The sequence below is a fragment of the Galleria mellonella genome, unplaced genomic scaffold, assembly GCF_026898425.1.
Source record: "Galleria mellonella isolate WM207_F2 unplaced genomic scaffold, CSIRO_AGI_GalMel_v1 utg35, whole genome shotgun sequence".
NCBI classification, from domain to species: Eukaryota; Metazoa; Arthropoda; class Insecta; order Lepidoptera; family Pyralidae; genus Galleria; species Galleria mellonella.
The window spans coordinates 2,298,083-2,313,508 of NW_026442082.1; the positions used below are offsets into that span (position 1 = coordinate 2,298,083).

The following is a 15,426-nucleotide window of genomic DNA, read 5'->3' on the forward strand; positions in this document are numbered from 1 at the left end:
TGTTACTAAATAATCGGTTATCAACTAATCGATTGTACACATCTAAAGTAATCAACAATATCGATACAATTATTTAAATAGACATGAGTTATATTTTGCTATATAAATTTGTTCTATTTAATCGATCATAATCTAATTGTTTATTGTATTGATAGCAGATTTTAAACATTTCTATCTAGATTATACATAAGTTATACATAATTTACACTTTTTAATCAATTATATTCGATTTTATCATACTGTTGATTACACAATCTACAAATTATTTGTGACATCAATTGGTATATCGATTAATATGCAACGATTGTTGAAGTTAGTATTCAATATACGAAATCTATTAAAGGATCTTGTAATTTGAGCTTTACATTCTTGAGACCTTAAAAGGGAAGCAGACTGCCCATTGAATCTCATACATTGTTAATATTGTAGAAATTTACCTTCGCACTTACACATTCAGATGGTGCCCTGAAGCAAATGATTCGTCCTCGGAGCCAACTAATATTAATGTACAATTTAAAACCCAACTACTTTATTCATAAGGGTTGTTTTCCAATGGAAATGTTAAAACTCTTAAAAGATCTGCTTGAATATCGACAATGAACTCTCTCCGATTTGAATAGTATTGTTTGAAATCTCTGTCAATAGGGCCTTTAACAGAGCACTGTAGTTGGACAATTATTCAACATTAAAGACTATTAGAACATTAGTGGGCAGGATCTTTGTGTCTTAGTTTGAAACAAAGTGATGCAGTTCCGACGACTGATGGTGATTAATTATTTTTATTTGCTTTCAGTGAGTGTGTATTATAATAATGATTGAAATTGACCTGATTATCGATAATAAAACCCTTGTAGAATATTGTTATTGTTAGTTCATCATCATCATCGTCATTTTTTTTATACAACTTAGAATGGCAAACAAGCTGACGGCCCACCTGATGGAATAATAATACGTATTTATTCGTTTATATATGTATTTATATTAATAATTACTAGTACCGCATTCGAGTATTCTGATACTTCCCTATGGTTGACTGGGAGAGAATGCTTTTAGCATTAAGTCCGCCATGTACACATATTTGTACTAATGTATATATAATATAAATAGATAAATATATATGTAATTTATCCAAATTAGTTATTTTAATTAGTAGTATACTTCCCTATGGTTAACTGGGAGAGAATGCTTTTAACTAGGCTATCGCAAATAAATGGAATAGTCTTAACCCGTCCACGTATATTGATATTCGACTTCTTGCTATAAGCTTTTGAGGTAATCATTATTTCTAGTTTACAAACATTGCAATAATAATATGCCAAAAATTTAATGTGTATTACATTAAAGGAAGAAAATAAATATATAAATTAAATTTTTCGATAAGCTCCACTTATTTTTTATTCATAATTGCAATTTGAAATATTATTTAAATAATGTCATAAATTATTCAAGTTTTTTTTGATGTTTAAAAAATATCGAAGAATCAATATCTTTTAATTATTTAGTTAGATTTTTCTATTAATTACTATGTTTACTACACTAAAAATAAACATTTTGAAAAAAAAATCGGATTAAAATTTATAAACGGCTACGGTATTATTACATGGTTAGTTTTTATTATGCTGTTACATATATTGCCTTTATGCCTGAATATTTTTTTTTTCATTTCTAATGCGAACATTACAGTTGCAGTGCATATAAATGTTTCTAACAATGCGGTAATATCTTTTCACTTTTGCCATTCCTTTTGATGATTCAACAAGCTGATGATAGAGAATTGTGTGACATAAACCGGAACTATACGTAATGCGTACGAAGTTGTCCTCGTAAGCTAGTAATCTTAATAATTAAGTGTCATGAATTTTATTGCCTAAATTGTTTATAATAAATATTAATGCTTGATAATTTTTACTTTTATAAATATTAATGTATTAATATTATTAACTGTTAGTAGTATTAATTATTAATATTTAATTTTATTAATTAATTGATCGAAGCGAAGAAGATAGCATGATGAGATATATTTTTAATTTTTGTAAACCATATTGACAAGTAACAAACAATCGTATGAATGAATGAATTAATTAATGAATGGTTTATTTTCTCTTCACAAAAGGTAGTTATAAAGTGACAACTTGAGGTACAATTTAATATGAAGACCAATTTTGTGAGAGACTGGTGCTTGCGGTAGCTTTTGAAGAAACTATGTTACAAGTCACTACGCGCATGTAACAACTCTGTTATAAAAGATATCATTATAATGAAATCCTGAAGAAATACTTATTTTAAAACACCATTCTAACATTCATTATTAATAATTTCTAGGAAGAACCTCTTTTTTTAATTTTCAATTAATAAAACAAAAAAGACCGTATCGTGCAGGCATTATTGGGTTCCGAATCCATATTTTAAGTTTACATAGCAATGAAGTTGGCATTGACGATTAAACTTAAACTATCAAAATTATGATGCTGATGTGACATATATGCCAAACAGGCAGACATATGTAACGAGATTTTTTTATTTTTTATTTTATTATTATTTTAAATATTATGTGTTATGTCTTATGTTGTGTGTATGTATTTTATTATGGTCAATAAAATTATTTAAATAACATAAATATATATAAATAAATATGTGACATGTAATTTGGTAATTTTATTTCTGCCATAATGCTCTGTTTTTATTTTTTGTGATTAATTTGTGATTATATGATATAAGTAATTTAGATTCTATTTCTGGAAGAGCTATTACAGAACTAGTGTGTCTTGGTTCAGTTGTAGTATTATATATTAATATAAATATAACAATTTAATTTTTCATGAACAATAAAGTATAAATAAATAAATAAACATAATATCTTTAATAATATAAATGTCACAGTATCTTCAATAATATTTATAGCGCTGTACACAGTTACTACGAGAACTTTATATAGTGTATAACGATAGTATTTGCCACTCCATTCTAAGTCTTATAAAAATAGATAATAAATGTTTAATAAATAAATCACAGTCTATGATTTTTTTTTAATTTTAATATATATCAGCCGTTAACTGTCCACTGCTGAATAGAGGTATATAATTTTAATAAAAAAAAATTAAATGTTTATAGCATTTTAAAACAGAACCCTAAAACCGAGTACTGCAATTAAAATAAAGGGATGTAAATCGGCAGACTCACGATTACATAGTTCACGTAATAAATTATTCATTGAATTTAAAGAAAGTGCCAATTATATAATTTCCAGTAACAGGCTCAATACGTCACAGAAACAGAAGAACGGACAGGAACTTCGAGCGACATAATATTGTCATTTATATTCAATAACCGGGTTTTGTATCACCACCCGGGTGGTGCTTTCGCTTGTTGTACGCAATGCGTTCAAATGGTCAAATAACCATATTATCTAGAATACAAATGAATGTGAATTAATCGGAAATCACTGATATATAAATTAACATCTTTAGAAAGTGATTTTGCGAAATTCCCAGTCCATTTAGTGTTTTTTCTTTCCTTTTTATTATGTTTAATATAAAAAAAAAATCTTAATATATAGCATGAAATTGAAATAATTATGATCATTTTAATGAAGTATTCTACTAGTGGAAAAAAATAAAGTCGAACATAGAACCTTCCCCTTTTTTGACGTCAGTTAATTAAATACTCAATTTAAGAAAAAGAATATGATTCGATAAAAGAAAAAAAAATTGCCTGCTTAACCAAAATTTGTTTCACGAGTAGAATAGAAAAAGATTCCTAATATTTATTTCTTAAAACGACTAGGTAAAGGACGAAAGTTTGTATGAAAATTATCGAAGAAAAAGCTTATTGAGCTTATCTTCTTATCGTTATCCCAATTATATAAATTTTTGGGTCGATGTTATATATTTTAGTTATATTACTCAAGGTTTTGACTTTTACCACCGTCTTCGTGACTGATGTCGATAAAAAAAACAAAAAAAGTTATGAATATTAGACAAATAATATTTGCAATTTTTTTTTTATCGAAGAAAAAGCTGACGAGCCACCTGATCTTATCGTTACCGTCGCCTATTATATAAATTTTGGGGTCGATGTAATATATTTTCGCCCATGATACCCTCCATATATTACTCAAGTGTTATTCCTCTGTACCCAATAAATTCACGCTGATATCCCATCCTTCAAACTAAAAACAGCCATGCAAACACAACTGCTTATCGAATATTTGAAACAAATAATATTATACAAGCAATTATCTTTGTTCTATGTAACGCATTATCAATGACTTATTGTAAAAGAATGATTAATAATAAATTTTATAACAAATTTAGAGCATCTTAGTTCAGTGCGGAAAAAAGTTTTTCTGTATTAGATATTTACAGGCAGTGAATTTGAACCTGCATAAAAAAAATTAAATAGGTATTAAGTAAAAGAAAAAAAAATTCATCGAAGTTTAATAATATATGTACTTATATAGAAAGTAATGTAAACTAAAATCCATTGCAGTAATTTGCCATGTCACCAATTTACGGATTGAGGTTGCCTTAAGAGAGAAATAAAGAAAGAGATCTGATTTTGTTTAAGAGGCATTCTTGGGCGGGGGGGGGAAGGGATTGTTAGTAATGGAGACTAAAAATCCCATTGCTAGCAATATACCCATCCAGGTCGACCTCCTCGTGGTTCCCCCTGGAAACTATCATGGTTAATTCCTGATAAATTCATCATGATGGGCTAACTGGCCTGTTTTCATTCTCATCTATCACCCTTCACTGGTGCTCCGCCAGCGTATCCCGTTAGCGCAGGCGGGGTTACCATTCCATTTTCACCCATCAAAAAAGAAAAATAGGCACTCTTTGCTTAGTCAGTATTACATTTTTACACAAATTAAACTGTTAAAATGTTTTGCAATAATCTTTTTCTTGTAAGCCAGTTCGTTCATTGGTCTCATTCAAGACCTTTACTGTGCAACCATTAATAAATAAAAATAGACTTTATCAGATCCTTATATTTATTGAAACTTCTTTGTGGCCCTAATGTAAATATAAGTCTTGCCACATATATATGTTGATATTATTTTTCTACACGGTTTTTGTTTCTATTCAAATGGTTGTCTTGTCTTGTATCTACACGTATTATATATATTGTTGTTCTAAAGAATATTATTTTTCACTGTGACCCTCTACAATATTTATATTATGTGGTATGCTTCATATATATATATATATATATATATATATATATATGAGCAATATATTGGTGTGATTGTGTGGCACTTATTTATATTTATAGTTTAAAATAATAGTAATGTTTATTTTAAACTATTTACATTATCCATTTAGTTACGTTAATCGCAACAATATTTAATTTCGCTCTTGACTATTTGCTACAGTCTATTTTCATAATTCAAGCTATCTCCCATATTTTGAGCTGACCAATCATCTGGGCCATATCCAATAGTGAGGACAGATCGCGCTGATATTGATGTGAGCCAGAAAGATAAAAAAAAAACATTTTAAATTGGAAACTTATAATTTTACAGGTAAATTGTACTCGTACCTACATATCAGATTTTTATTTCCAACGTTTTAAGACCCAATTGTGAATTTAAAATATATGTAAATAACTTGACTTAACTTTATAACATAAGTATTTATTAACAATACATTTTCATAATATTCCCACGGAAACCGGAGGTAACAGGTTTCATGTGAATAAAGTCACATTAAATAGTTAGTATACGATAAATAAATATAATCACTATTGGACGAATAGGTCTGTGTGCATTTTTCACCAGACTCAAAACTTATTTGTCGATTAGGACGTGATTTTTAAACATTACCCATCAACAAATAATGCCTATTGTCCATTACCCCCAATAAATCATAACACACTTTTGCACCATTAAAAAGCTTTTCAAATACGTGTTAATACATTTTACGGCGGCGAGCCTGCTGTTTGTATTTCGTCATAGCAGGCGTGACATATGAAAACTCAGAGAGGGGGCGACAAAATAAAACTGCTTGGTGTACAGGCATCTCCAACAATTGTCAGTCAGCGGGGAGATATGAAGGCGTTCGTTATATTGTGTGTTGCGGTTGTCACCGGGGCTATGCCCATGGTTAAAGAGGAAGGAGTCACGGACAAGCTCATATCGACGCTAAGGGAATGCGTGGATGCGGACACCATGCTGTGCCTGAAGGTGTGTTCAGTGAAGTGAAGTGTTGTGCCAGTGCCTGTGATACGAAAATGGATTTTATGTGTCCACGATAAAGTGCACAATCCCGCATTTGGATATTAATATCGTTTTTATACGATTTATTTCTAAAAAAATTAACTTAAAAAAAGAATGAGGGTCAGCGGGAGAGTAAACTCGTTCGTTTAAAAATAATTTATCTTAAACACAAAAATAGACCGTAATTAGGATTCTTCCTTTTTTGAAGTCAGTTAAAAATGGGAACCTTCCCATTTTACAAAATCATGACTTTTTCAAATTGCAAAACAATTAAGCAATTATTCAATTGCTTAATTGTTAAATATTCATTTAACCTAACTTTAGATTAAATTCCAATTATTTGGAATGATTTTCTAGGACGTCCGTCCTTTGAGTTCGAATGCTTTAAAATGGGGGGTTGAAGTAAAAATAACGAATGATACAATTACTCGTTACCAATATGTTATTAACAAATATTTTGTTCAATGATCTTGAATGTAATTATTGATATTAATCGATAATTAGGATAGTTAAAACAGTTTTAGTAAATTGTTTTCTTATCAGCCACGGCTTGAGGTATGCAGTTAAGTTAGGTTGAAATATAATAAAGTTCAGTTATTTGAACTAATGAATAATGTGTAGTTAAAAAAATACTTGTATAATTATATTTTAAAATAAAAGAGGCAGATTTTTTAAAGTCCTATAGTTGGACAAGGGTGTTTTAAACAAAAATCTGTTTTGAAATAACAGATCTTATTATGCAATCTAGATCTTCGACTTAAATAATTAAATAAATACCAATATTTGAAGTTAACTAAGTTTCGATTATTAAAATTAAATTAATAATAAAAATAATAATAAATATTATATTACGTAAATTTTTAACTTTAAGTTAAAATTTTTAATACCTATTAGAAAATTAACTAAATAATAAATATATCCTTTACATATTTATAATTTCTCTCTATCTTAAAATCACCATTTTTAGAATAATATATAAAGATGATTTTAGTTTCATCATCATCATCACCACCATATGAACCTACTAGATATAATCTGAAAACAATTTATTTTATAATCTACCAAATATTACCAATACTTTACTAAAACAATCTCCATTAATTACAGGAGAAGGCAATGAAGTATACGGAAAATCTAGCGCTGTCCAAGGAGCTGACTCTCGTCGATGGAGTTTCATTTTCAAGAACTGGTAGTCCCAGATCAGCTCGGAGCTATGAACCTCTCTCTGAGGACCCCAAGGCGAGAGAACAGCAAGTGGAAGAAAGGATTCTGGATAACATCGTAGATTTCTTAGACAACCACGCACTGCAGTTAAGAATGCCGAAGTCTTTCGAAGAGGATAATTCACTTGACGAGGAAGGTACGTAATATTACAATAATTAAATTATTTATTTGAAAGTGAAGTCGATTTTTAAGCATAAATAAATAATTTATATTTCGAAAACTAAATTTTTCGTTCGCTATTATTTTATTTTATTAATTATAGGAATTGTATTAAAAAAATAATAATATCCCGTCATAAATTTAGTTGAAACTAATCTCCGAAAGCGTTTCATTGTTTTTTTGTTTTATTATTTAGTTACTCTAACTTTAGTAATAGGATAATTTTTATCTCTACAAGAAAAAAGAAACAAAACAATGTTTCCTCCTAACAGTTAAATTTGAGAAGTATTTATGTACACTTTATTGCACCATTTATAGAATAGTGGCCTACTTTGACTCAAAAATATTAAACTGGTCGTGTGTTCGAATCTTTTTAATTTAAATTTTTGCAGCACCACTCCAGCATTACTAAATTTATATACTAACTAGCTTTTCGGCCGCTACTTTGTACGCGTTAATTTCAGAAGCAGAAAAACTAATAAAATAGGCACTTTTAAAAAAACTGCATCTAATTTGATCCAGTATTTTTTGCATGATGTCGGAATAAACATACAGACAGGCTGACAGATAAACAAACAGATTGAAAAAATATAGAAAAAAAATGTTTTTGCATATATTAGTCTTATTAAGACCCCTTATATAATTTTCCTATATTTATAGATATATAGATATTTCTCTTATATACAAATATCATCTATTTATAATTTTATTATATTAGTAAGATAATTTTTATTTCCAACAGTATTTTTAAATTGAATTATATTACCAACTGTACCATGAGTTTACACTAGTACCATTCTGTGACAGTGGATGAGAACGAAGTCAGGTCAATTAGCTAAGATATGACGAACTTGATAGTTTCTAAGGAGAACCGTGTAGAGATCGATATCATATGTTATATTGCTAGCAATGGAGTTGTTAGTTCCTGTTACTAAAAAATCTTTTCTCCCTCCAACTATAATCAGATTTGATAGGATATCAACCGTAACCGCTCATCAGCATTTCAATCGTCACTCAATATAGACCTAGACAGCCAAAGGACTGAGAGCATTCCTTATGGCAGTTTACCATTGGAGGCATTTTGCCAGTAATTTTGCCAACCGCAGTTTCAATTTTGGTGATGTTTCAAAAGAGACGCTATTGACTCGATTATTAAGTTCACTTAGTCGCCTCTTACGAAATTCCTGGGAAAGCAAGGGCTATCCGCTTAGTTCTTTAAGACAGGAAACACATGCTAGTCGGATAAAAAATACTGAATAAGCGGAGAATGAATGAATTAAATTAAGTTAATGATAAAAAAATGTATGAAAAATATCACTACTAATATTAACAATGTGAAAGTGAGTTTGTATGTTTGTTGCCTCTTGGCGCTGTAACGGCTTAACCGATTGCCATGAAATTTGTCATACACATACTATTTAACATTGAGATGGACCTAATTTTTATCTCGTTCACTCGGAAGAAGTCTAAGATAAATACTATAGTTAGTGTAAATTGAAACAGCTGTGATTATCTAAAGCTCATTTAAATATTGAACTATAACTCTTCTTTTTATTACTGTAATTTATTACCTTATGCAATGTTATTAATATGCTAAAATCTGCATATAAAAGGAAATACCGCTTGACGTGTGCTAATAAAATGTATAAAATTTGAATACATCATCACGTAATGATATATCTTTGAACGTGAATAACAAGAATAGTATATTGTTATAATTATTTTGTTATTTTTGTTATATAATACCTATGACACTTGACATATAATTATATTGTTATTTTATTTTTAAACAGTTTATTATAGGAAAAAAATAAATTTGATTCACGCGAAATTTTTTTTTAAAATGAACTTAAATCGGGTATTTTTAGAGACATTATTTGTACGTATGTTTGTTGTGTTCAAGAAAATGTTATATTAATATAAATAATATAAAAAAATCAACATCACATCATCATATCATCATCATATTAGCCATTACCTGTCTACTGCTGAACATAAGCCTCCCCGTATTAGGGGTTTTGCCTATAGTTGCCACGCTTAGCAGGTTAGCAATCGTAGTTAGACATTGGTGATATTTAAAGTGGAACGTTGCTACCCAGTCCTCGATTAAAATCCCTTAATCGTCTCTTACAACAGCCACGGTAAAGGATTTAGTGACTCATTATATGCCGGAATTACACGACGTAAATAATATGGGAAGATTTTATTTTTTGATTAATTTACAATACATTGTAACGTTACTATTTATTGTATCGTAAATTATTTTACAATTCAATTTAATGCAGAAAAAAAAATTAACGCATTTGCAATTCGCGATGTTATAATTAATGTGCCGATAAAAACAGGGCTAAGTGTTTTTTAAGCAATTTATTAAACAAAATCATTAAACAACTGCATGAAACTTGTATGTATGTGTTAACAATTGAACCATTAAAGCCATTTTAATGATAACTTAAAAGATTTACAATCTTAACGGGACGGTCTTCTTCACACGATTTTGTCTCAATGTCTGGCAAAAAAAAGTCAATCGCTATTAGAAATCACAAAGTAGATAATCTATTGAAGAGACTAAGCTTTCATAATATTGTATAAATTATTTATACTCGTAGTATATTTATATTTCATTTCATTCAATAATCGATTTCAATATTTTTAATAAATCAAATACATTTTGTCTCGTAAATACAGCGATTACAATAAAAAGCAAATACGTAGATAGAAGATAAGATAGTTTATAGAAATATTATAATGAAAATATTTGAATTTAGAATACGGAATTTTACTTTTACAAAACTGCTTAGTAGCAAGCAGTTTTTATCTAAGTATTTATTTATGAAAGAATGAAAGAAATACAGAAATAAAGAAATATTTTTATTCAAGTAAACTTAGATTGAAGCATTAATAGTCATTTTTTTATTATCTTTATATATTACTTAACTCTTTATTACACCTAATATATTATGCTATACAATGCCAATTAAAAAAAATAATTAAAATACAGCAGGATTAAATATAGATTAAAGTAGAGACATAAAAGCACAAAAGGCGGTCTTATTGCTAGGACAGTCTTTTACAAACAACCTTTAATTAATAGAAAATACATAGAGGATGCGTAATATTTTTTTAATTATTGGCATTTAAAAAATAATAAATCCAATGAAAAAGTCTACAAATAGTTTTTTGCGCATAAATTTCAACGATATATAATACAAAGTTTTGATATAAAAAGCAATAAGCTAATATGCTATTATTAAAACTTTATTTTTATGTTATACGCATTTAAAATAAAATGGAACACCGTAAACAATTTTTTTTTATTCTTATTACAAATTATAGTCATTTTATAAACTTGCCACTTTTATAGAATAAAAAAAAATATATATATTTAAAAAAATATATATATTAAAAAATATGAAATAACTACTCAAATTAACAAACTGCTTGTTCTATGTTTGTTGAGAACGTACTTAGATGTTATGCCCACTAGGTGTATCTTAGATTTACTTATCATGAAAGTTAATTAAATAAATTGTCACGACGCATCTCACTTTTCTATATCCGTAACATACGATTATCTAGCATCTATTGACTATAAACAGGTTTCAAGTGCAGGCTTTTATGCTAAGAATATATGTTGTTTGTTCGTACAAAGTCGAATGTGGGAGATAGCTTGGCTGTTATTGTTTCCTACACCTACATGCGAAGTATGCTTACTTGCACTCGTATTGTGTTGACTCAGAAAAAAAAAAACAAATAATACGGAATTTTTACCTTGTTTATTTTCTAAATTTTTAACTTACCTGCTGAGTAATTGAGTAAGTTTCCATGTTTTAATTTATTAATTATTTTCATTCCACAATATTGTCATTTAGGATAGAACAATTAATATCTGACCACATTTCAAATATGTAAATATTATAGGAGTACTTGAAAACTTAATTGTGAATCTCCCTCGTGTTTCCATCGGTTAAAAACTTTCATAAAAGATATCAGAATTTAAGATTTCGTTCCAAAAAGTAAAACTGGTTCCAATCTAGAACTTTTTGGTATGGGGCCAATAATTGCAGACTTAACCTCTCTCGCCTGCATAAAGAATCATTAAAATTGATACAGAAATGGTAAATATGTTGTATAATAATAATAACAATAACAATAAAAATTGTTATTTATTTATCTCACAACTTTTTGAGTAAAATGAGACTCTTAAAATAATACCGTGCAAAGTTGTAGAGAACAGTGCCTGAACTGGGTATCCAAAGAACCCATATCACAAGTAACTAGATCTCTTCACGAATAACATAAGATTTTTTTTCCACATTTTTTTATACGTCAGCCATGAAGTCAGCAGGAACTTTTAGAATTTAATTTATGCAATGACTGACTGAATTACGATAACTTGGAATATAATTCACTCTTTGAACAAGAAAATTATGGTCATAGACTATATTTTTTTTATTTTTTTCAAGACTTTCATAACCTTTAAGTGATTTACATGTGCCTTGTGTCTCCTTACTTTCTCGGGTTTCTCTCAAAATGGTCGCGTAAAGTTCATTTCACTTTCTTTATGAATAGTCCTCTTCTATTCACAATACTGTATTGTGCCTGGTCAATTTGTATGAATAGGTTTTGACACAATATCCAAGGTCTATTAAAATAATATTAATGATTTCTTCATAGAACATATCTGCTGGTTTACTATTTATCAAAGTGGTTAAAAACACTACAAGAATTATATTGACTAGCCAATTAGATATGTAAAACTATGAAACAGGATATAATAATTTAAATCTATTTCTAAATTCAAATACTAAAATTAGATACAATATTAAAAAAAATACAGTCAATATTATATTTAAGATTCTTACAATTTAAAAAAAAACCTAGAATCAGACAAGTATTATCAAAAATTAGACCACTGAAATAACGAAGATGCAGACAAATCATATATTGAGAAGGTAACTAACGTATGTAATATATATTTTGCTGTTATAATGTTGTAATTATTTTTAATGAATAAATAAATAAAATAAATAAATAAATATGAACTGAATCACAAGCTAAGCCACGAATTGTAAAATGGGATTCACTTTTTATATTTTATAATTTTTATATATTATAAGTGCCTACTTTAAGAAGTATATAAAATTTAAGAACTTATATGAGAAAGACTTACAGTTGCAACCTTCCTATAGATATTAGATATGAAAAAAAATATATTTTAATCATTAATGATAATTGAATATATATAATTATAAGCTTTGTGTGTATAGTCTATTACTAGAACTTCATAAAAAGACAACTAAGTTTTAGTGAAATTACTATAGAATCACTTTAATAACAATTCCAAACATTTAACACATTAATGGACTACTGATTTGCATTATATCTATTATTAGACATAAGATTTTTTTGTACCACAAAAGTGACAAACAAGCATACAGCTCGTCTGATGGTAAACTGTCATTAAATTAAACAAAGAAAAAAAGAAAATGAAAGGTATTTTAGTGGAGTAAATTACTAATTACCATTTTTAAATAGACCTTTTAAATAATTAAACAAACTAGAGTATTGAACATCGCACTCAATTTGTCAACACTTCACTAAGCATATTCGAATCCAATAAGGCAGGGGCAGCCTACAATCGTCTCTAGGACAAAGTAGGTTTGTTGACGGAACACCGTCGTTAAACTTGGTTAAACACACAATAAATGGAGAGTTGGATAGGAATTTCAATTGATAAACAAAGTTTTTTTGTGTCAATAGATTCGATTTCATGAATAGGTTAGGTTCTGACACTCTTTAAAGTATGGTCGTGAGTGGCAACTAAGGGAATTTAATAGTGGAGGGATGGACAGTAGCGACCCTCTTAGAACATCAACAAAATCTAACTACGGTTGCTAATTCGTCTGCTAAGCATGGCAACTATTGGCAAAGCTATCCAAAGAGAAGGCTTTTGTTATGATATGATGATTACTCTTTGATAATGTAATATTTATTATTAAAATCATAATTATGAAGATAAAAGTGAATTTACTTGGCGCCTGTTACTCAATGTTATCCCAAATACTATATGTAATATATAGGACACAGAGAAAATCGTAAAGTACTATTTATTCTGTTCAATCCATATAACCTGCTCACATGAACAAATCTGTGAGTAAAAATCAGTATTATATATTGACTATTTGAAGTTCTATATGACAGTTAATTTTTCAAAAACTCCACTTTTTCTTTATTCAAAAATTTATGAATTATAAATTCATTTCATAAATGTGTGTATAATCTAAAGTTTTTTTTAGTCTCACTCTGAGAGAATACATGTTCAACAGATTATCACAGTTTTGTCTGACATCTACATTTTCAATCATTTTAATAACGTGTTATTCCTCTTCACAGGCCGTGGCAAGAAAAAGAAGAAGCTCAAGAAGCTGCTCCCAATCTTGGCTCTGCTTAAATTGAAATTGGCTGCATTAGTTCCACTATTCCTCGGTATCATTGCCTTCGCAGTCTTCAAGGCTTACCTCCTTGGAAAGATAGCGTTCATCGCTGCTGCTTTTGGAGCGATAAAGAAGCTTCTAGATTCAAAGAAGAGCAGCGGCTGGTCTGAACCGGCTCATGAAGAACACCACGGTTGGGAGAACAACGGTGGTTGGGGAAGGTCACAGGATGCTCAGAAACTAGCATACGGAGCGCATATTAAGCAGGCGTAGAATTAATAATTGAAATTATTTATTGTCGTTATAAGATTTCCGAGGCTCAGTTCGAAAGAGTTTGGACTAAGCCTAACAAACCGTTCTTCTCTGTTCCCATTTAGTCTTCTATCATGACCACCGTTTCTATTAGGTGAAATGCTTGAGTGGTATTTAAAGTGTGTACGTGAATGTTAGTGTGTAATGAGTCAGTATAGTATTTTAGTTTTTTTTTTTGTTTTTAAGCATTGCGACTGATTTTTGTTTTTATTTTAATTATTTATATATTTTAATATATTATTATTATGTACATGTTATATTCGTATGGTATGACTAAATATGTAGTCTATTTATATTTCAACAATACTTCTTTTTATAATTATGTTTTTTTTTTAATAATGTTATATTATTCATAAAACTTTATATATTTTTTAATATGTTAATAGTATTACTAAATGTTTTTCTGTTAGACAAAGATACATATTTAATATAATATTACTCATTTATTGTATTAATATTGTAAATCAATAATATTTATGTAATTTAATTTCACTTTAATATTTACCAAATATTTTAAAAGTTTTTGTTCCAAAGATATTTTTTTTTATTTTAATATTTTACCATTTATTATGTTATATTTTATTTTTACTTTGATTTTTGTGTGATTGGGTATTGCGACAAGTATTTATTACCGAACGAATTTATTTATTGAACGATTTATTGTAAAATGACATTAATTTAGTTCATACTAAGTTATTTTAATTTACGATGGATCCAAGTAATGAGGAAATAAATGAATATACTCAAATACTTAATTGTTAATTATTTATCCTTTTTTTATTTCACTAAAAACAAATATAAGATTAATTTTAAAACAATCTTTAGTAAGTATACATAAAAATTAAAATGCAAAAATATGAGGAAAAAAAATTTAATCAAGTATGAGGTTTACTCGTATTAAAGTTCTTTGACAGTATATTTCAAAGAGTAAGCGTCACCTATGTATAAACATGTAAAGCAAAAAAGTAAGTTTACCAAAAAATCCTCTAAGGATTAAGGTATTTTTTCAATGTGTGAAAACGGAATGATAACCCTACCTACGCTATCAGTACACGCTGGTAGGGCACCAATGAGAGATGA

The 15,426-nt window shown here is 28.4% G+C and overlaps 1 protein-coding gene across 1 annotated transcript; it reads left to right on the forward strand.

The window, feature by feature from the left end:
* Positions 1-6,028: 6,028 nt before the first annotated feature.
* LOC113514424 (uncharacterized) lies at positions 6,029-15,090 on the forward strand. The gene is made up of 3 exons (XM_026898513.3): positions 6,029-6,181; positions 7,322-7,574; positions 13,994-15,090. Exons 1-3 carry the CDS (start codon positions 6,047-6,049, stop codon positions 14,305-14,307), a joined length of 702 nt encoding a protein of 233 aa, XP_026754314.1. The 5' UTR covers positions 6,029-6,046; the 3' UTR covers positions 14,308-15,090.
* Positions 15,091-15,426: the final 336 nt, after the last annotated feature.

Excerpts from the sequence above, each read along its gene's own strand:
- LOC113514424 (XM_026898513.3), top strand. The coding sequence starts at position 6,047 with ATGAAGGCGTTCGTTATATTGTGTGTTGCGGTTGTCACCGGGGCTATG. Across the intron at positions 6,182-7,321 it reads ACACCATGCTGTGCCTGAAG|GAGAAGGCAATGAAGTATAC; the intron begins GTGTGTTCAGTG and ends CATTAATTACAG. Across the intron at positions 7,575-13,993 it reads TAATTCACTTGACGAGGAAG|GCCGTGGCAAGAAAAAGAAG; the intron begins GTACGTAATATT and ends TCCTCTTCACAG.